Below are 22,138 nucleotides of genomic sequence, written 5' to 3' on the forward strand. Positions count from 1 at the left end.
AAAGGTGACTTCACGGCAGAACCAACCGAGTAAGGCCTTTGTGCGCAAAGCCAGCTCTATGACTCCTGGCCGAGCGTTTCCAGAAGGCCCGGTGCCGGGACAAGCAGCTGCCGGTGCTTGCTCTTCGCGCTCCTCGGCCGGTTCAAACGGGGCACGACAGCCGGACGGGCCCGCAATGGGTGGAGTCACGAATGCCGAGGCTTCCTTGCGAGCAAGCGGGCGCGGGAGGAGGCCCTGCAGTGCTGCCAGGTGGCCGCTCGCCAGCTCCCCCTGCGGCGTAGGCGCGCCCTGCAGCCCCCGGCGGTCCGGCTCTCCAGGAGGCCGAGGAGCGGCTTGTCCGGCAGGGGGTGCCCCCTCCCCGGGGAGGCCGGCCTGCAAGCAGCGGCGCCGGGGCAACGGCTCGGCCGGCGGAGGGGGCGGAGGCGGCACCGGGGAGCATGCTCAGTTTTCCCGGCGGCGGCAGGCGGAGCAGCAGCAGCAGCAGCGCCGGCCCGCCGGCATGGAGCCGCCGCCAGGAACCCCGGCCGAGGCCCAGCCGGAAGCGGAGGAGGCTGCTGCCCAGCCGGCCAAGGCGGTCCCGGCCCCCGCTGCGGCCGCCCGCGGGAAGACGCGAGGCTCGGGCGGGCGGCGAGGCGGAGCCAAGGCGCAACCGCGCCTCCGCCGGACCGTCACCGTGGACAGCTCCAAAGCGCGCACCTCGCTGGAGGCGCTCAAGAGGAGCCTGCGCCAGTTGCGCTGGAGGGAGGTGAGCGGGGTGCGCAGGGGGCGGCGGCGGCGGCGGAGGGGGGGGCGCCCCGAGTTGCCCTGGCCTCCCCCCAGCTCAGCGGATTGGCCCGGCCTGGCAGCGCCATCTGTCGCCGCAGAGCCAGGGATTGAACCGACGACCTTTGCGTGCGAGGCTCAGAGCCACGGGAGCGCGCTGCCTGATGCCCGCACAGCTCAGCCTGGACTGCTAGGCAGTCGGAGAAAGGCCTGAGGTGCTCTACCTGGAGGTGCAGGGAACCAAACCAGGGATTTCTGCATGCAACAACAGGCACTCCACTACCTGGCCCAGTTCCTAAGTTCAGAGTTAGATATTCTGACTGGCAGGGCTTTCCAGATCTTGGGCAAAGACAAGCCTTTCCTCTGGGTCAGTTTTAAGTATAAATGAGCCCATTAACTGGACTTGGGGCACCTTTTGGTCTAAGGCCAGAGAGTCTTGAGTTTTTGGGTGCAAGACTGGTATCTTGATGTTGAGCTCCCCCCCCCCGCCCCCCGCACCTAAGGAGGTCCCTCCTGGGTACTGTTTCAATCTCTAGTCCAGAAGCAGTAAAACTTGACCAAAGTCCAAAGATATGGCTTGTGCCAAAGTAGTTGTTGAAAAGGGCACCTTGTCAGGACATCTTATTAGGGTCTTGTTCTTCACATTCATTGTAAGATTGGAATCATACAAGCAAGCAAGCCTTTATTGGCATAGACAACAGTACAACAATAGTAAAAAAAACGGATTACAAAAACAACAAGATTGGAATCATGATGCCCCATCCCATCACGCTCTGTTCATGCACAGCTGCTGCATGCTTTGCCTGTCCATGTCAGCTCCCAACATTCCGTCTCATTTTAACATAGCCATGGAGGCCTTGGGCAAAAGTCCAGGTTAACCACCCCCTCCACAGTGGGATCACTTTCCCAGTCCCCCAGCCCCACCCCCCGGACCATCCTGGACCCAAACCCTTGCTCTGCCACTACCTCTGAACTGGGTAAGTGTGAGTAAAGCAGTCAAATGCCCAAGCTCCAAACAGGACCAGTGCAAGGAGAGCGGGAGCCTGCCTGCCTGCCTGCCTGCCTGCCTGCCTGCCTGCCTGCCTGCCTGCCTGCCTGCCTGCCTGCCTGCCTGCCTGCCTGCCTGCCTGCCTTCCTTCCTTCCTTCCTTCCTTCCTTCCTTCCTTCCTTCCTTCCTGCCTGCCTGCCTTCCTTCCTTCCTTCCTTCCTTCCTTCCTTCCTTCCTTCCTTCCTTCCTTCCTTCCTTCCTTCCTTCCTTCCTTCCTTCCTTCCTTCCTTCCCTCCCCTCTCCCCCCGTCAGGCTTTGAGGGCAACTGGGGATTCCTCTAGTATGGGACCTGAGGAAGCTGCCCCAGTTGCTTGTTGCTTAAGACCACCCCTGGGAGGGGGCCAGATTCTTATAAGAACAACAAGAATAAGGAACAAGGGTTATTAATCTCTGCCCTGGCACTGTCCTGCAGTATTCTGTCAGTCATATGGGATGTTCAAGGAACTAAACTAGTGGGTATTTCAGCCAGCCAGCCAGCCAGCTTCTGAATTTCATTAGATGTTGGCCATGGCTTTCACACTCCTCAGCCCAAGGACTAGACACTGGGCCTCATTTTACAGTAAATAGAAGCTGGGGATCTTCTTAAGTTAAATTGTATGACCAGCCCCTATAAAGTCACAGCAATGTACACAGACTATCAAACTTTTTTCCTGCTTTTCCCTCAGCATCTTTTCCCCCTTGTGGGACTGCCTTCCCTTATCTTACCTGCCCTCCTCCAGGTGCTGCTCTTATGAGTTTTCCGTTCTGTTTTCACCTCTTCCTGTCTCTTTGTGATTTCAAGGAACAAACTTTGTACTGTGGAGTTCTTTTATGCAGTTGCCCTGCAACGTAGCCACAAGAACTCATTTTGCTCAATCCGGTCATTGTGGCCACTTTCCACATCTTTAATAGACAACGTTAAAAAACTGTCAGAAGGCTTTGTTGACATATGCATTTCCTTCATCTCAAAGCTAGTGAGGATCTGTTAACAGCTGTGCATACTCCACACTAAATGTTTTAAAAATATTTTCCCCAAACGTCTAGTTCTGAGCCAAAAATCCCAGCATTCCACAGTTGGTTCAAAGGCTAAGCAAGGTTAGCCCTGGTCAGTATATGGGAGACTACCAACAAAGTCAAGGGTTGCTACATGGAGAAAGGCAGTGGCAAACCACCTCTGCTGGTTTGCTCTGTGAATGGAGTCACTATGAGTCAGTTGCGCCTCGCTGGCACATTCTTCTTCTAGTCCATCCATTTCCAAACATTAAAAAAGAAATGAAAACTTGAGATATTCAGGCATGATTCTGAAGACTCACGGTATTTAGTGCTACCATTTGTTTTCTGAGAATGGTGGTAGGCGTGCGCACGGTCTGGTCTTTGCCCTGATGCGTCAGGCTGCATTTGATCCTGGCTCTACATCATTGTATTTGCTGCTCTGCTTGCTGACCAAATGAACTTTCCAAGGCTGCACACGCTTATTGGAATGTGCCTCATCCTGCATTCAAGGGGTTGTCAGACATTTTAAAAGTTCGACAATGATGCAGGTGATAAAGATCTATTTGCAGTGTCAAAGGCCTTCAAAAGAGTAATGGAGCTTCGTCCTCTGAGAAAAGTGCACAACCCACGCTAGAAACAAACTGAGAGGTGAAGCAGATATTGCAAGAGGGGATTCTTTCCCTGCATGTTTCTCCCCCCTCCCGTCCTCATACTGACTGTTGGACTTTGTGATGTTATTGTGGGGGTGAAATGCCCCATCTCCTGCAGCTGACAACTAGTGCCTTGAGGAGGGAGTGTGGTGGAATGTGCTCCACAGTGACAGCAGGGAGCTTTTTCACTGGAAAGAAGGGGGAAAGGGGTGGAGTGGTGGCAGTCCCATCTGTGTCTGCCTTAGCATCCAATTAGGCACTCAGGTTGGGGTGTGCTGAAGAGTGGGAGGGGAAGAAAAGTGTGTACTGGTCTCAGGAGTCCATAACTGATCGTAGTGGAATGATGTTCTGATGTACTTCTGGGTAACACGGTGTGTGAACAGGATCTAGAGATATGTGTGGACTGGAAGCTGAATATGAGCAGTCAGTGGAACGCGGCAGCAAAAAAGGCTAATGCAGTTTTGGGAAGTGTTAACAGGGGCATAACATCCAAGCTGCAAGATGTCATAGCTCCACTGTGTACTGATTAGACTGTACCTGGAGTACTGTGAGCAATTCTGGAGGCCTCACTTCAAAAAGGATGTAGAAAGAATGGAGATGGTGCAGTGGAGAGTGAGGAGGAGGATCAGGGAAATCGAGTCCTACAAGGTCAGGTGGAGGGAAATGTTCAGTTCGGAGAAGTAGAGGATGAGGGAGGGACATGATTGATCTATTTAAGTAGTTGAAGGGCATTACTTAGAGAAGGGCAGGGAGCTGTTTCTGTTGGCAGCAGAGGATAGGATTCACAATAATGGATATAAATTACAGGCACAAAGGTACTGGCTGGACATTAGGGTTTTTTTCCCTACAGTGAGAGTAGCTCAGCAGTGGACTTGGCTGCCTAGAGAGGTGGTGAGCTCCCCTTCTCTGGCCGTCTTCAGGCAACAGCTGGATGAACATTTGTCAAGGATGCTCTAGGTAGGCTGATCCTGTATTGAGCAGGGGGAATATGCTGCCACAGGAGGTGGTGATGGCCACTAACCTGGATCGCTTTAAAAGGGGCTTGGATAGATTAATGGAGGAGAAGTCGATTTATGGCTACCAATCTTGATCCTCTTTGATCTGAGATTGCAAATGCCTTAACAGTCCAGGTGCTCGGGAGCAACAGCCGCAGAAGGCCATTGCGTTCACATCCTACATGTGAGCTCCCCAAGGCACCTGGTGGGCCACTGCGAGTAGCAGAGAGCTGGACTAGATGGACTCTGGTCTGATCCAGCTGGCATGTTCTTATGGGTTGGATTAGATCAGGGGTCTGCAACCTGTGGCTCTCCAGATGTTCATGGACTACAATTCCCATCAGCCCCTGCCAGTATGGCCAACTGGCAGGGGCTGATGGGATTTGTAGTCCCTGAACATCTGGAAAGCTGCAGGTTGCAGACCCCTGGACTAGATCGCCTGTATGGCCCCTTCCAACTCTGTGATCCTGTGTCTGGGCCTAAAAGGAAGTTGTCTGAGCCCTGGTTCATGCTGGCATTCGGGTCATCTGGAGAGAGAAGCTGATAAAACTTTGGCCAAACTTACTGAAATATTTCAGCCACTCCCCCCTCCCTCCAAAAGGTTTTCCCCTAAAGCAGATTCCAGTAAAATAAAGAAAAGCCCCCAATCAAATCCTAATAAAACAATAAACAAACAGCAGTCAATAAAAATAATCAACAGCTGATCATTAAACAACATTAAATAACAGATGGTAAAAAACAGCAAGTGGCATGTGAGAAGACAGAAACAGAAGCTGAGATCGCAGCTCAGATCAGCAGGAAATGTTTCTACCTTGCACATCAAGCATAGCTAGGACTGTGCAATGCTGACCAGAGTTCTCTAGGGAGAGGATTCTCTCCTGCGGGAGGTGTCCATTGAAGTCCTAAAGTGAAGGAATGAGGAATTCTCCCCATTTTGTTTATTTTATAACCTGCCCCTCTTTTTTGTCAATCTTTCTGTTGTTGGTTTTGTAGCTTAATTTGTATTGCAGATGCCTGTGCTGTTTGTAGGCAATGTACGCGTTATTTACACACACCTTGTGCACTATTTCCACATATATTTATTTGCTCTCAAATGACCTTGAGGAGTGCATACATTTTACCAGAAAATTTCAGTCCTAGGAGTCAGAAAACATTGAGGGGGAAAAAGGAATCATGGGTTTTATCTACACAACAGAAAATTCCCAACAGGCTATGCTTGATGTGCAAGGTAGAAACATCTTCAACAGAGATGTGAAATATGGACCGGGGGGAGTGTCCGGTGGCCTTTGGCCTGCCTACCCTTCTTGGCGAGACGTTAAAACTAACTTCGTCCGCCAAGAGCCTGGGGGTGACTCTGGATCCATCTCTATCATTGGTGGTCCAGGTCACCCAGACAGCCCAGGCAGCTTTTTACCATCTGCGGCAGGCACGGCAACTGGCCCCGTATCTCTCCCGTTCTGATCTGGCCACTGTGATCCATGCCACGGTCACCTCTAGATTAGACTACTGTAACTCGCTCTACGCGGGCTTACCTTTGGCCATGATCCGGAAACTGAAACTCGTACAGAATGCGGCAGCCAGACTCCTTTCCGGAGCAACATACCAACTGCACTGGCTGCCGATCGAGTACCGGGTCATGTTTAAAGTTTTGGTTTTGACCTTTAAAGCCATTCGCGGCCTTGGCCCTGCATATCTAAGGGACCGTCTCTCCCTATATCGCCCTTCTAGGCCCCTCCGTTCATCAGAGGCGGACCTACTGGTAATCCCTGGCCCCAAGGCGATCCGGCTGGCCTCTACAAGGGCCAGGGCTTTTACGGCTCTGGCCCCTACCTGGTGGAACAGGCTTCCAGGTGAGATCAGGGCCCTGCGGGATTTACAAAGTTTCCACAGGGCCTGTAAAACGGACCTGTTCCGCCAGGCGTTTGGCCAGCCGGGATGATATCAACCGCGATAAAAAGCAAACATCTGGCCTCCCGTGGGTTCATAAAAGGGGGAATAGAATAGCTGAAGCCATCTCTAGTTTAATATTTTATGTATTTTAATTAACTTATATATATGATGTTTTAAATTTTAATTTTGTTGGAAACCGCCCTGAGCCTTCGGGGAGGGCGGTATACAAATACAATAAATAAATAAATAAATAAATAAATAAATAAATAAATAAATAAATACATACATACATACATACATACATACATAAATAAATAAATAAATAAATATGTAACCCTCACTGCTAAACAGTTTGCAACTCGGCTTCCTGAACTAGGCCTGTATCTGGTCATCCTGCTAAGTTCATTTTTGGAAGCCCTCTGCCATCAAAAGTTATGTATGTAGCAGCTTAGAGGGAATTTTTCTGTGGATGAACCCAGTTCATGGAACTCCCATCAAAGGGAGACCTACCTGGTACCAACTTTGTTGTTTTCAGGATACCCAGTTCTCCTGAGCTTTGGCATTGGGAGAGTTTTCTGTGTTTCATCCCCACTCCTTCATTTCCTGTGACGGATTGGCTGTTGGACTCCTCCTGGCCTGATCTGAAGATCCGTTTTATGTGATACTTTAAATTTCAATGGATTTTCAAAAGCTGAGCTACAAAGCAAGCAGCACCTGGTTGGAACTGAGCCTTTGCTAGGGATTCACTAGTTGGCCTTGGGCAGGCCCCTCTCTCACTGCTGTTCTCATCCCATCTGCAGTGTGGAGACAATACTGGCCTACCTTACTGGGCAGGCATAAAGAGTTCAACAAGATACTGGATGTGCAGTACTTCGTATGCTTGTAATTGTTCACAAATGTTTGCGATTATTGGTAACATTCCTAATAGCCGTGATGATAATAGTCTTAACGTTTTGGTTTGTAAATTGCATGAAAGGCAGCACTGAGGTTTTTTTTTTTTAAAATGTCTGGTCAGTATAATTGAAAAGGCCTTTTCCCTGCTACCCAGCTACACCTGTCTTAAGAGAGGTCTGAAGAGGATCTTAAAAGCTGGTACCTGTCGATTTGGGAAGGCGACCTTTTGTTTTGGCCTAACAAAAGGTCACCTCCCCGAATTGCCTGCTCTCTTCATAGTTGCCTGCTTTCTTCATAGCTGCCAAGTCTGTGTTTTTGTGTAAGCAGATTTCCCTGTCTTTTATATAATTTATTCTGCTATTTTGTATAATTGTAGCTGGTTTTGTTGGTTCCAGAGGAGGCCAATAAGTCCCTGGAATTCTTGTTTGAACGTTCTGGTGATATATGAAAGTATATCCTACCCTAAGGGCTAGAAACTTGATTTCTTTTGAAAGCAATAAAAGCAATTCTCAGGAAGCTAAATTTTGCATCCAGGGACTCCCATGAAATCATGACGTGCACAAAATCCAGCACATGTCTTTATGTTACTTGGGGCATGGGTGGGTGGAAGCCAAGGAGTCATAAGGTTTTTTTGTGAAGTAAATGGATTCTTTCTGTAGCTCCTCTTTGCTTTTCCTTCAGGACATTGCAGCCCACCCCCGCCCCTGCCCTGCATCACATTCCTGGAGAAACAGTTATTTACTTTACAACAGGAACTAATATTATGAATAAGGTGTGGCGGAGGTGAGATGAAAGATCTTGATATATGTTTAAAGCAGTGGTTCTCAACCTTCCTAATGCCGTGACCCTTTAATATAGTTCCTCATGTTGTGGTGTCCCCCAACCCTAACATTTATCCATTTTACAGATGGAGAACACTGATGCAGAAAGTCTTAGGCGACCCCTGTGAAAGGGTCATTCGACCCCCAAAGGGGTTGCGATGCACAGATTGAGAACCACTGGTTTAAAGTATTGTAAAGTGTTGAAGCCGTTTTAAGGACTTTATAGTTAAAAAGCTGGTTATAAATGTAGTAAATGAATGAATAAGGCAAATGGGCAGCAATTAATAAATAAGGTGACTGGCACATGTAATGTCATGGTGCCAACAGCCTCCGTCCAGCTGGAATCCACAGAGCTGTTTGCCTTGCTGCTAAGTTAAGTGTAAGCTGTCAGTCTCTGTGGCGAGTTTGTCTTTCTGATCGGCAGCATAACCAGGCATGAAGTTTTTGCCTGCTGCATTTGTGTTGGAGGCTGACAGCCCTCTGTAATGGGTGATGGGGGAGGGAGAGAAAAAGCAATCCAGCATCTCTGGTGGGTAGCTAATTGAAGGAGAGGAAACCTTTGGGTTCACCAGACCAGAAGAGCTTTGTTTTCCACCCCTGCCCTATGGGATCAGAGCTCTTTCTCTGCCAATCTATTCCCAACTTTGCCAACTGGTTGTACTGTTACACACTATTTCCTGTAAGAGACTGAGGATAGTGGCATATCTAAGGTATGGCAGGTATGGCACGTGCTCTGGGCAAAGGCGTAGCTCCAAGAGGGAGGGGGGTGCGATACACCAGGTGTGTCCCCTGTGGGGGCGTGGCAAGGGCGTTCCGGGGCTGTTACAGGGGCGTTACAGGATGGGGCAGGGGCGGACGTTGCCGAGGCAGGGGCGGAGGATGCACCAGTGCACCTAGTGCTTTCGCCCCTCGCTCCATCCCTGGCTCTGGGTGCTACTTGAAGGTGGGCACCATCTCTGCCTGCCTGCCTACCAGCCCACTACAACCACATCGTCTGTATGCCTCATTTTGCTCTGCCTGCTTCTTGCTCTCTGCACCACTCAGCCACTGGCAGTGCCATGCCCACCTCACACTGAGCATCAGAGCTTCAGATAGAGGATCCTGCTGCCGTGAGCCAGCAACAAGGTGCATGACCTTGGGAGGTACCCAAGGGGGGTGATGATGCCGAATGGCATGCTGACATCATGGGCACTATTTTCTATAGATACACCCTGGGCTGAAGATGTTCCTTATCTCCTTAGCCAACAATAAACACACACCATTTGGCTTCTACCCTTACCTGGATGGCCCAGGCTAGCCTGATCTTGTCACATCTCAGAAGCTAAGCAGGGTTGGTTCTAGATAGTACTTAGAAGCTAAGTAGGGTCACACCTCAGATGATAAGCAGGGTTGTGACGTGGAGGCAGGCAATGGCAAACCACCTCTGAACCTCTCTTGCCTGGAGAACTCCACCAGGGGTCGCCATAAGTCAGATGTGACTTGACAGCGAAAATAATTGACTCTTGGCAGTTCATGTGTTCTCTGTATTGCAGGGATTTGAACTGGGAGCCTCCTGGTCTGTGAGCCACTCAAGGCCCAAGGTGAAGGAAGCAGGGCAGGAGAAGGTCTTGCCGTGAACATCAACTGAAATAAAGGACCCCCTTTTTTGCCCAGGGGTACCCTTTTCATTCACACACAAGTGTTTGCAGGTTTAGTTAAGTGACTGATCAGAATGCATAAAGTTAAGATTAATTTGATTAAAGCCCTCTTCTAAATCCTCCTCGTATGGCTTGGCCCTGATTCTGCTGCCCCCTCTTCCTTTGTCCCCACCTGTAGCAGCTGGAACTAGAAGCAGCATCCAGGCTTGATGGATGGAGGCTTGATTGCTTCTTGCTTTGCTGCTTACAGCTCTTTGGAGGAAGGTAGGATAAGCCATGCAGTCTCTGGAGGATGCTGACTTTTTCTTTAATGAAAAAAGTTGTTGAAACTAGGATAATGACAACCATTCACTCCCCCTTTCTATGGAGAAGCGTCTTTCACTAAGGCTGTTAAAATTGTGACTGGATGGCAACACTAGTTGGAGTGCAAACTGGACAGTGTAAACGGGCAGAGTTGCCCAGAAATAGGCTTGCCAATCTCCAGGTGGGGAATGGAGATCTCCCAGAATTAGAAAAAGAGTTTGGATTTATATCCCACCTTTCTCTCCTAAGGAGATTCAAGGTGGCTTACAAGCTCCTTTCCCTTCCTCTCCTCACAACAGACACCTTGTGAGGTAGGCGGGGCTGAGAGAGTCCTGAGAGAACTGTGACTAGCCCAAGGTCACCCAGCAGGAATGTAGGAGTGCAGAAACGCATCTGGTTCACCAGATAAGCCTCTGCCACTCAGGTGGAGGAGTGGGGAATCAAACCCGGTTCTCCAGATTAGAATCCACCGGCTCTTCACGGATAATCACTACACCACAACTGGTCCCCAGACAACAGAGATTGGTTCCCTTGGAGAAAATGGCTGCTTTGGAAGGTTGAGCTCTACTCTACATCATTATACCCTCACTACCCTTCCTATGCTTTATATATTTAACTATTTATTTTGTTTCATTTCATATTTTATCTATTTGGCTTATTGTGACTGCCTCTGGCCATATACAATACAATAAATTCACACGACGCTTCCTAGTCTCCACCCCCAAATTTCTAGGGATTTCCAGAGCTGACATCCCTACCCGAAAACCATGTAAACTGAGATCTGTGCTACAAACCAAACATCACAGAAAAGCCCAGGCTCCTGGTGCAGTTGCATCCGCATGCTCTTGGAACCCAGGTGCAGTTATATTTTTGTTTTGATTGTTACAAGAATATTTCTCCAACAGTGGGATGCTGCAAAAATGTACAATAACGTACATAATGGATGTTTAAAAACAAGCAGTGCACTGAAAGTACACACACCAATTTCAAACGGACAGGTGTCAGTGTTTTTTTTTAAGTCAGCATCCTAAAGCGTCAGCTCTGCCATTCAGCAGCAACATCTTGAAAATTTAAAAGTCCCCTGAAAGAGGACCAGTTTCTGCAGCTGCCGAAGAGTCCATCAGGCAGTGTGGGAGAATGTTCCCCTGGCTTGGCCCTGCTGCCAGGAAGACCCTCCTCTTCTGCTGGCTGCCATACCTCATGAGGGGATGGCACAGGGAGAAAGCTCTCTGACAACAGACTCTTTACAGGCTATAAATACTTTGGCATCAAGCCATTTAGGGCTTTAAGAGTAAGAAATTGCACTTTAAATTGAGCCAGGAAACAAATGGGCTGGAACCGAAGGTGGTACAAGATGTGTGCCTGCAAAGCAGCTCCAATCATTGGATTGTAACTGTTTTTCTACTCGGGTCACTGAGAACTGTTTCTGCTCGGGTTTTCTCAGTGGTGGCTCCCATTTTACGGAGCAGCCTTCCTGAGGATGTGAGGCCGGCCCCAGCCTCACAGAGATTTGAAGAAGAGTTTTCCTGATGGGTTTTTGGTGGCCTGTGAATGCAGGTCAGTTTCTATAATGGGCTACGCAGCTTGTTCTCTCGTTACTTGTAGCTTTTTTTAAGTGCGCGTTTAACTGGTTTCACTGGCGCAAGCTGGCTTGAGTGCTGTTGACTGGGAGAAAAGTAAGATATTAATGTTTTAAATTGTCCATAGTACGGTTGGTTCTGGTGGGTTTTCCAGGCTGTGTGGCCGTGGTCTGGTGGAAGTCTTGTTGACTTCTCTCTGTGATACACCTCTGAAGATGCCAGCCACAGATGCAGGTGACATGTTAGGAACAAGATCTACCAGACCACGGCCACAGAGCCTGGAAAACCCACCTCAACCAGTTGAATCGGCCATGAAAACCTTCAACGAAACCATAATATGTTCCCAGCCCCATTCTGCGCTGATAGTCATTTATGAATCCTCTTCAAAGACAGCCTTACACAAAGTATATTGCAGTAGTCTAATCTGTATGTCACCAGGTCATGAGTGTCCATGGTCTTATCCCTCAGATTTAAGAAGAAAAATCCAAAAATTGACTCCATCAAATATAGTCCCTTGAGGGTTTTGGGGGGCTTCTGGGTATGATGGGGTGCTAGAAGATTTTGAATTTGCTCACTTGAGTGGTGCCAGAGTTTCTTCTTGCAGCACTGAGGGGGGGAGGCCAGCGGAAACAAGGTCAGCTAAAATTGGATTTTGTTCTAACACGATCCGATCATTTCAGACAGACTTGCCGAAGAAGCCGGCAAAGGTGCAATCGGGAGCCTTGTTGATTATGTATGGAGGTGTTAATCAGAACGGATAACGCTTCTGAACAGTCCGCTGAACAAATCCTTTTGGAACGAGATGACACCAACGTCCGCTCACATGATTTGCATAATATCACCGAATTAGCATAATTTGCTCAAAAAAGCAGAAAGTAGTTCTCTGTATGCGGAGCTGGAAGTGAAGGAGGGAATAGTTGGGCCTGTAGGGGGAGCCCTTGTTTTTGCTATGGGAGCTTTTGAGGGAGAGACACATAGCTGAGTCGAAAAGCAGAGGTTTGGGACAGAACCCAAATCTTGTTGCAAACCTATGAATCCACAGAATCCATACTGAAACAAGGGATTGAGAGTCATGGCACAAATCAGATTTGAACAAAGGGGATGGCTTCATACATATGGCTTAATAATAATTGGGTGCTGTCAAGGTGCATCCAACTCACAGGTATCCTATGATCGTACGGGTTTCAAGGCAAGAGGTAAGCCGAGGTGTTGTGCAATTGCCTGCCTCTGTATAAAGACCCTGAACTTTTCTGGCGGTCTCCGATCCAAGTACTAATCACGGCTGAGCCTACTTAGCTTCTACTATGAAGTAGGATGGTCACCCAGTGAACTTCCTTGGCACAAGTGGAGATTCAAGGCTTGGTTTCCTCGATCCTAGTTTGATGCTTTCACCATTATACTATACTGGTTCTTTGCTGCTACAGTGCACTTACTAGCATAAATGCCACAAATGAGTGTGTAAAGGTGTTTAAGGACAGGTATTGTCAAAGGTTTCCACAGCCAGAATCAACTGGCTGTTGTAGGTTTTTGAGGCTGTGTGGCCGTGGTCTGGTAGTTTTTGCACCTAACGTTTGTTTACACCTGTGGCTGCCATCTTCAGAGGCATATCACATGACATGCCTTGGAAGATGCCAGCTATAGGTACAGACAAAATGTTAGGTGCAAAAACTACCAGACCACGGCCACACAGCCTCAAAAACCTACCACAGGCAGTATTTAATGGTAACTGAAAATTCAGTTGTGGGGAAATGGATCAGGGATGGCTGTGGCTTAATTGTAGCAATAGATATACATTTGAGTTGAGTTTCGGTAAGTTGTGAACAAGTGAATAGTAGGTTGTGCCATACGGGGTTTTTGGTGGGGTGAGGTAGGTGGACTGTTAGGAAAAAAATGAAGGAAATGAGATAGGGGCCTTAGTCAGATTTTTGGGGCATAAAGAGCAGCAAATGAGAAAGCAGATTGAGGGAGTCAGCCTACTGAAGCCATTTGGGATTTACGTCAGTACATATGCAAGTGCATATAGAAACAGCTCGCACAAAAGCAGGAGGTATAGGATTGGAGGTGCCGCTCCTGCGTGTACTTGTTTCTCTGTCCCTGTTGCCATGGTGATGGCAGCTTTGTGTCACCCGCGTTCTTGTCCTGCTCTGCAAATAGTCGAGTTGCTCCTGACCAGGTTTCCAAGCGCCAGCTTCCTGGTGGTGTTTCCCCCACAGTGTTTATTTCTTCCTTGACGTTCCTTCAGTTCTCTGGGTTATCTTTCCTTCTTCCTTTCTTCAGTGACAAAAAATCCACTTCATATTTATTGCAGTTGGAAGTTCGTGGCAATACTGGGGAAAACAGCATGTCGCACGCAGGACTTTTGAGGAAAGAAAGCCCAGGGTTAGTAGCAGGCAGTATATTCAAATGGTAAAGCGTGATTTTAGTTGAAGGAAGCAAGTTCTGTAGGCTATCCATGAGTAGACCATCACATTTCATTTTATGCATTTGTTCCTTTGGCTGCTTCCATTTGCATTGGCATTTTGTTTGCACCCCGTGAGACTGTTGTGGGGGGGGGGGGGAGCTTTTGTTTGCACCCTGCAGAGTCATCAGAGAAAGTTTGGATATCCCAGTAATGATCACATTAATAACCCGCTCAGTACCTGAACTCAGTACCTGATCACATTAATAACCCGCTCAGTACCTGAACCTTGGCCTCTGCTAGTCACTCTTGCTCAGATAAGTTTCAAGGTGAGGATGCTCTGACATCTTCACCCAGCCCTTGCCTATCTTAACTGACAACGGCTTGGTGTTTGGGACTGGTAATTGTGGTCAGTAGAGTAGTAAGTCATTGGCATCTCTCCAGGGTAGTCTCCTTCCCCTTGTTGCACTGTGAATATGTGTGTCTCAAATACATTGGCAGGGATCATACACTTGATGACAGACGGTGTCTCAGAGGTAACATTAGAGGACCTAGACACCCATCTAATCTGGTTTCCCAGGAAAACCTGTTGGCAACCAGCCACCAGGATAAGGAAAGGAAACAATCTCCAAACAATCCTAAGTTACTCAAGAAAGCTGTTCCTGCTGGATGCCCCCTTCTCCTTTATTAAGAAATCATTTTTTGATCCTGCTGCCCAGTAACGACAAGAGAATCCTGAATCTGCTGTTTTGGGACAAGATCCCAGAGCGAGAGTTATCTAGCAGATTCCAGCTGGTGAAAACTGTACTTCCTCCCCCTAGGAATTATCTTGAGAGGTTCCTAAGCATCTAAGCATCTATCTGAAGCTACTGGGCAAAATTCTCTGGCACTGTTGGTATGCAGGTGCTTTTTAACTCCATTTCTTCTTTTCACCAGACTGGGCAGGGACCATTAATGTGCACTTGAAGTCAGTATGGAGGGTGAACAAGGAGGGTGAACAAGCTGGAGAACCGACCTCATAAGACAAGAAAGGGGCTCAGTCAGTTGGCTACTTGGTGATGGGGGAGGTTTCTGATTCTCTCTGGGAATATCTTTGCTGGAATTCTTGGACATTCCTTAGCGACCTGGTTCTCTTGCTCTGTTGATTGAATAGCTGTGTCGATATCTTCCTAGCTCTTCTTTCAACATTAATTATCTTCTGGCTGGGATAATCTGATTTGTCATGATGTTGTGAGACGAGGTCCGAATGCCAATCTGGCTGGCTTTATAATCTTCTTCTCCCACAGCTTATAAAAGCAATAAAAAGGCAGGTCGCCATCTTTCCAATGCTCTGGATTGACAGGCACGATTTCAATTTCAAACTGTTACTGAAGATCATAAGACTCAAATGGCCCAGGGGAAACCGAAGGCTAGACAGTGGCCAAGCTAGGTGCCCCCAAGAAGTTCACAGCAGGATAGATAAATTAAATCGTTCAGGTTGGTCCTCAGTGTCTTGTATTCAGGGGTAGACTGCCTTTGTAAATGGAGGTTCTATATAGTTATTGTGCCTACTTGTTTTCATTTCCCCTCTGGGAGACTTTACCTAAGACTTAAAAAAATGCAATCTAAGCAGATGGCCAGCTCTGCAACTTATGGAGGTGAAATAGGCATGCACTGGGTGAAGCATTTTGTATGGTGTACCCTGAGACTCCTTACAATTACCGGTAGTTTCCTTGGATAAACCTCATATGTGTATAATTTTATTCATTTTCGATTACATCCCTTCTTAGCTGTCTTTTTCCCCCGAGGCTAAAATGACTCAAGGGAAGGAAGGTGGCACCCTATAGCCCAATCTTGTCAGATTTTGGAAGCTACATAGTACTTGGAAGGGAGACCTCTAAGAAAGACTCTGCAGAGGAGGGCAACAGCAAACGTCTAAGAAAGACTCTGCTTCTCCCTTGCCTTGAAAGCCGCTGCCTGGGGTCACAATTTGATGGCACTTTATACACACAGAAAGAATCAAGTGCCTCCCAGCCAAACCACCACTTTTAAATACCCTGTGAAATTATTTCATTTAAAAAATGTATTGTTGTTTTAAAACTTGAAATGAATACATCAAAACTCTGGAGAGCAGCAAAGTGATACCCTCTTTGGATTCCTGTTTTGTTGGTGTGTCGCTGCCGCTTATTGTTTCTTGAGAGTCAATCTTTTTCACACAGTCCATGCTGCATACTCCTTGTTTTGTGTTGTTTCTCTCTCTCTCTGAATTAAATAAAAAAGTGACGAATCGCAGATCCTTTCCCTCTGTTGTCTTCTGTTGTGAATGCCACCCTTTCCAATTAAGGAGTGGAGAAAGAAAGCATTCGCCCAATTAGTGTGCTAATTAATTAATTAAGGAAAAGAATCTTTTCCACAGCTGGTTGCTGAGTAAAACTAGTTTGGGGATGAGTGGCAAACAAAGGAAGCTGGTTCAGAGGAAAGTTTGCAGAAGGATAACTGCCATCCTCACGCTGAAGAGGCAGCAAAGGAAGTAACAGCAAACAATCAGATAGGATTTCTCATGGCAGGGGCTGTTAGGCTTTGACTTTTGCTTTTGGTGAAGACATTTCTCAGCAAAGGGAGTTCTAGGGTCTTTGCCTCCTCCCAGAAGCAGCACTTGGAGTGAGGAAGCCTTTGCCTCATGGGTTTTTATCTCGTGAATGTGACATGCAATTTAATTTATAGCATTGATTTGCTTGTCCTACAGAGGGGCAAATATTCAGAGCAGGTGAGAAAGCAAACTGTGAAAAGGGAATGCAGAAAGCTTTTCACAGGGGTGACAAATGGTGCAGAGGCGTAGCAAAGGGGGTAAAGTGCCTGGTGCACTGGTGCGCCCTCTGCCCCTGTCCTGCCCTGGAATGCCCCCTGGAACGCCCCCGCTGTGCCATGCCATGCCCCCACCACACCCCCACAGGGGCGCCTGCCCAGTGCGTCACGCCCCTTCCCCTTGGAGCTACACCTCTGACTGGTGTCAGCCTGGACTAAGCACAGTACTGGTGACCGTCCCAGTCACTGTTTGGAGTCAGGAATTCCTTTCGGGGGCAAGAGTTGGAGACGGTTCAAAGCACAGTTCCCTGGAAAAGATGCTGCTGGGATCACAAGATTCACGACCGATCGTTCCGGTTACACGTCTGCACTCAAAAGTAGCATGGGATGGTGGTTATTTGGGGTGGGGATGCTGTAAGACAGTTTCCCAATTGTCACAGATTTCCAGTGGAAACAATGGGACTTCCTTCTGAGTAGGCACAGCTCATGATTCCAAAATAAGTCAGCATTGCTCAGTTTGCATGCTGCGTGCCCAAGCTTGTGGCCGAAAGAAGACAGGACTGGTTGGTTATCACAGGGGGAGGGGATGGGGAAAATGATGTTGTATGAAAAACCACTAAAACTGTCCCCTGTGCAATGTTCCTTGGGAGCAAACCCCACCTGACAAACCTGCAAAAGTGCAGTGTGTCGAAATGAAACCTTTACAGCTTGGAATGACAGTAAATATGGAATGGCAACACATCTAGTAATAAAGTTTGCTTTACTGAACGGGACATATTGACATGTTTATTCTTCCATACAGTTTTCCAAATTCCACTTTGACAGGAGTCCACCTTGTCGCTGGGAGGATATTTGTCTCAAGGTTCGCTCAAGCATGCTTGCGTCTACCGTTGCCAACAGCATCAACGGTCTTCTGTTGTAACACTGTTCAGTTCTCTACAGTCAACTGGAACACTAAACATTTATGCTGTAATAAACTTCCTGAGTTGTTTTACCATATGCGAAAAGAAAATGTTACTTTATGTGATATCATTTGGAAGCTGTACTTATTCCAAGTTGTAAAGATTTCATATGGACACCGGGTATATCCAGAATCACAAAGAGGAGTGCCGATTGGCTCCAATCCATACCCATTTTCGCAGAAGCACGTCCCATTTTGGCCAGTGAGGCTTATTTCCAAGGAAGGGACTGGAAGCCACCAAGGCGTTTCTGTTTCTGGCACAATAACTTTGAAATTAGATTGTTTTCGCATATCATTTGCCTATGTGCTGCCTCAGTTATGTAACGCTTGATCTGTTGCTTCCTCCCGTCCCCTCTCTCTCCCCAGTTTCCATTTGGTCGCCGTTTGCCCTGTGACATCTATTGGCACGGCGTGTCGTTTCATGATAATGACATCTTCTCGGGCCAAGTCAACAAATTTCCAGGTAATTGATTTCACATTACTAATTAAATGGGTGATTTTACATGATGGGGAACTGGTGTATTTTTACGTCTTCTAATTGAAAGACAAAGGAGATGCTCTCCCTGGGCTTTATGTGAACGCTGGTCTTGCTTGAGGAATCAAATCTCAATGGAGCACCTTTTCTACAAAATATAAAAAGTTGTTTGCATGTGAACATATAAAATTGCTGTACATTCAGCATGACCATTGGCCCATCTGCTTCAGTATTTACTGCTCTGACCAGTACTGCCTTGGAGAGAGAGAAGTCTCTTCTAGTGTTACTCAAAATACTGGGGTCTGCCCCCTTTCAAGTGGGGAATCCACAAGGGCAGACCTTGCTTAGTGAGAGGCTGGGTAACTATCATGAGATCTTTTCCACCTGCATTTCTGGAGATGGTTTCTTCAAGAAATCCACAGGAAGTTGGAAGAAAAGTTTAACAATTTTGTTTAAAAAATACAGTAATAAACGTATAAGCATATAAGACTGTCAGAGCACACTGAGAATTCACAGTCCTAGGATATAGATAGAGGTGAAGGTACAGATTTAGAATAGGTCAGGATTGGGGGTGGGGATAAGGCAATCATTACCTGATCCAGAGGAGGATTGCTCTGATGAGCAGATTTCAACAACCCAAGTTGAGCTCAGATAGAGAGATGGGGTAGAAGGCAGTGCTGGGAATGGTATTAACCAGACAGGGTAGTCCAGGAAAATACTGAACAGTTATGGGAAAAATCAGGTCCTCAGGCAATGCTAAGTGAAAAAGGGAACTCTTGTTTTCCAGGGGAGAACAAGAGGAGACACTTAGGCTAGATGTTCTAGGCTCGTAAAGTGCCATAAGATTATTAGATTTTGGGGTGGACTGATGTCATTGCACCTCCGGGATAATGCCAGTGCAGATGAAGGTGGTCTCTTGGAGAGCTTATTCAGGAAATTAGAAGATGGGATTAGTTTGTTGGGCAATGACTGAAAGGAAGTTTTGACAACATTAAGTTGTTTGTCTGCATATTCTTTGTTTCATCGAGACAGATGTTCTCGGATTGAAGTGAGAACTGGTCTTCCCAGGCTGGGGAAGTGTTTGCAAGTGCTATTTTTGCTATTCTGCACAGCTTCAAGGTACATTAAAAGTGGATTGAAAGTGCATTATTCTGCATGTGCGGAAGGGACCTGAGTTAATGCAGAGATGGGTCCATCTTGGCACTTCACTGCTAGGCCAGCTCTAAGGTTGGCAGGATTGGTAGAGACACTGTTGCTCTAAGAAAACAGGTCTCTTCCACCCACCATGGGTCTGTCTGGTGACACTAGCACCTGTCGCCTGCACAAAGATCCTTTAACTGGAGATGCTGGCAGGAATGGAACCATGTTGTTTGCCCATGAGCCATGGCCTAAACAATCACATCAAATAGTGTGAGCTGCCTTGCTGGATCAGACCAAAGACTCATCTAGGCCAGCATCCCCATTCCAACAGTGGCCAAACTTTTTGCTCTCCTTTGTCTCGAGAATCTGATTTTCAGAAGTATCCCTCCTTTGAGCACGGGATGGTTCTATTTGATAGACTTCCAAAAGTTTGCCCCTTTTTAAAGAACTATCACAGCTTCTTGAGGTGGTGAGTTCCGCAAGTTAACTCTGCACTAGGTGATGAAGAATATTATTTTATATGCCTTGATGCTGCCACCCATCTGTTCCCTTGGATGGTTCTTGAGGTCTGGTTTTGCAAAAGAGAGAAAGGATGGCTTCTTTGTTGACTCTGTTCTTAATTTTATGTTCTCTGCAATCAGAGCTCTTCCCTTAATCATCTTTTTCCCCCACCCCCCACCCCCGTATATACTTTGAAAGGTCAGCCCATGTTGTCCTGGTTACCCATGTTAAAAAGTAAATCAATAAACTTCCATTAATCAGAACTTCATATTCTTTTAACAAGCCAAAATAATGTGTCTCATGAAACTGGCCAGACGAATGAATATGTGAGTATATTTCCACGTTGTAGCCCGCGCTCAGCAGAGAATACGGGACAGTTACTGTGCTGCTCTTTGTTTTTCTGAGAAGAGAGCAGAGTCCCTCAGATGAGGCTATTTTTTTTCAAATGAGGTTTTTTTTTAATATTGAAGAGTCTATGCCAAATCTTCTTTGATATCCAGGATATTAAACTTCTTAAAGCTCCCTTATTTCTCCTTTAATCCTTGTCTGGATCCCACTAAGTACAAGCTAAGGCAGCAGTGTTGATTTATCTCCATTCTCCACTTCCCATTTATTGCACTCTAAGAAGAGCTATAAAACTGTGTTCTCCTGGAACTGAGTAGGCAGAAGGGCCTTCCCATGAAAATAAAATGGAGCTCAGGAGGTCTGTTCCTCCACTGGATGCGAAACAGATACACTCTGCCTCCTTCCCATCTGCCTCCGTGCCTGAGAAAGGCCAGCGTGTGGAGGGAAATCCCTCCACTGTCTTCTGACTTCAGAGAAGAGTGGGGCAAATAGGGTGACAGCTAACCCCCCTGGGAAGTTGTTGTTCTCTGCCCCTGGCTGATTCAGTCCCTGACACCAGAGGTGGGATCCAGCAGGTTCTCACAGGTTCCCGAGAGTAGGTTACCAATTATTTGTGTGTGCCGAGAGGGGGTTACTAATTGGTGATGTTGCCACGTGATTTTTGCCTTAGTTACTTCCCTCCTCTCAGCAGTAGCGCGCAGTCTAGCAGGAGGTGCACCAGCATGCGTGGCAGCCCGCGCCTGCGTGCATTCGTTTCCCGCCCAAGGACTGGCGCAGCGGCTACGTCCTTGCCACAGCCCCGCCCCCGGAATGCCCAGCCATGCCCCCATCGTGCCCTGCCCAGCCCCATTGGCGCTATGCCACAGTTTGAATCCCACCATCATGGGAACCTGTTACTAATTTTTTTGGATCCCACCACTGCCTGACACCCTCAATATGTATCGCTGTGGGTCAGAAAAGCACCCCAGTCTCCTCTTTGCTTCCCTCCTGAGTCTGGCCCGTCCCAATGATATCGTCAAAGGGTGGTCAGCAAGCCCAAATCCAGCTCCATCGACAGTCCTCTCCATTGATCCACAAGGCTGGATCCAGCACCACTGGCAATCTCCTTCCTGAGTTGCATTTCCTGTTGAGCTTTAATTCTAATCTGTGTTGATTTTTGTTTCTGTGAACAACTTTGGGAGCCAGTTTTTGACTATCTTAAATATAATTATGGGCCACTCTTTCCCTCCCTCTCCCATCTTGTGGCCCTCCTATGTTCTACCCAGTTTCTAGCACAGTACTGGAGGTAAGAAATGCTCCAGTAGACCTCAGCCTCCAGTCACGGGGCTCAGTCCAGTTGGTTCTGCTGTCCGATGCACAGTTCTCGTTTCTTTCAGGCATGACTGAAATGGTGCGGAAAATCACCCTGAGTCGTGCTATGCGGATGATGAAAGACCTGTTCCCTGACGAGTACAACTTTTACCCTCGTTCCTGGATCCTGCCTGAGGAGTTTACCCACTTTCTCGCAGAGGTGAGTTGCTGTTCCTTTGTTCTCCCCTCAAAGCTGCCAAGCAAGGTGGCTGCATAGGGATTGCTGTAGGTTCCCCTTGGTGGCTGGTGCAGGCCTCTGGGTATCCTCTGAAGTTGTCCTCCGGAGGCTGAATGGAATGGATACACGGGAAGGCTTGGTCTCAGGTACCCCTCCAGCCCCTTTCACACATTCTGTTTGCCTTTGCAGCATCTATGCAATCCAGAGAGGTTGTCACAGACTTGCTCCATTGGGTGGAGGGGTGCTGTTCTTGCCAGTCCTATGTCTGCAGTAGGCTAGTAAGGTCTCTTCCAACTCTGTGATTCTATTCTATGATTCCAGGAGCTCTTATGGTTGCCAACTTTTGAACTGAATCCCCACTGATGGCCTAGAATGAGCCTTGCCAGGCTTGGTTTACGGCCCGTTGCCAGCGTCCTACCAAACCACTGAGCAAGAAGTGCCTGAGTCTGGGCCT

At 47.7% G+C, this 22,138-nt stretch overlaps 1 protein-coding gene across 1 annotated transcript in view; it reads left to right on the plus strand.

Annotated features, from left to right (window-relative positions):
- Nucleotides 1-499: 499 nt before the first annotated feature.
- The window catches only part of TTLL11 (tubulin tyrosine ligase like 11), a 79,350-nt gene continuing 57,711 nt past the window's right edge, over nt 500-22,138 (plus strand). Inside the window, 3 exon segments of the mRNA XM_048512765.1 lie at nt 500-745; nt 18,062-18,158; nt 21,533-21,666. Of these exon segments, the coding sequence (XP_048368722.1) occupies nt 500-745; nt 18,062-18,158; nt 21,533-21,666 (477 nt within the window).

This window comes from Sphaerodactylus townsendi, linkage group LG12 (assembly GCF_021028975.2).
Source record: "Sphaerodactylus townsendi isolate TG3544 linkage group LG12, MPM_Stown_v2.3, whole genome shotgun sequence".
Classification (NCBI taxonomy): Eukaryota; Metazoa; Chordata; class Lepidosauria; order Squamata; family Sphaerodactylidae; genus Sphaerodactylus; species Sphaerodactylus townsendi.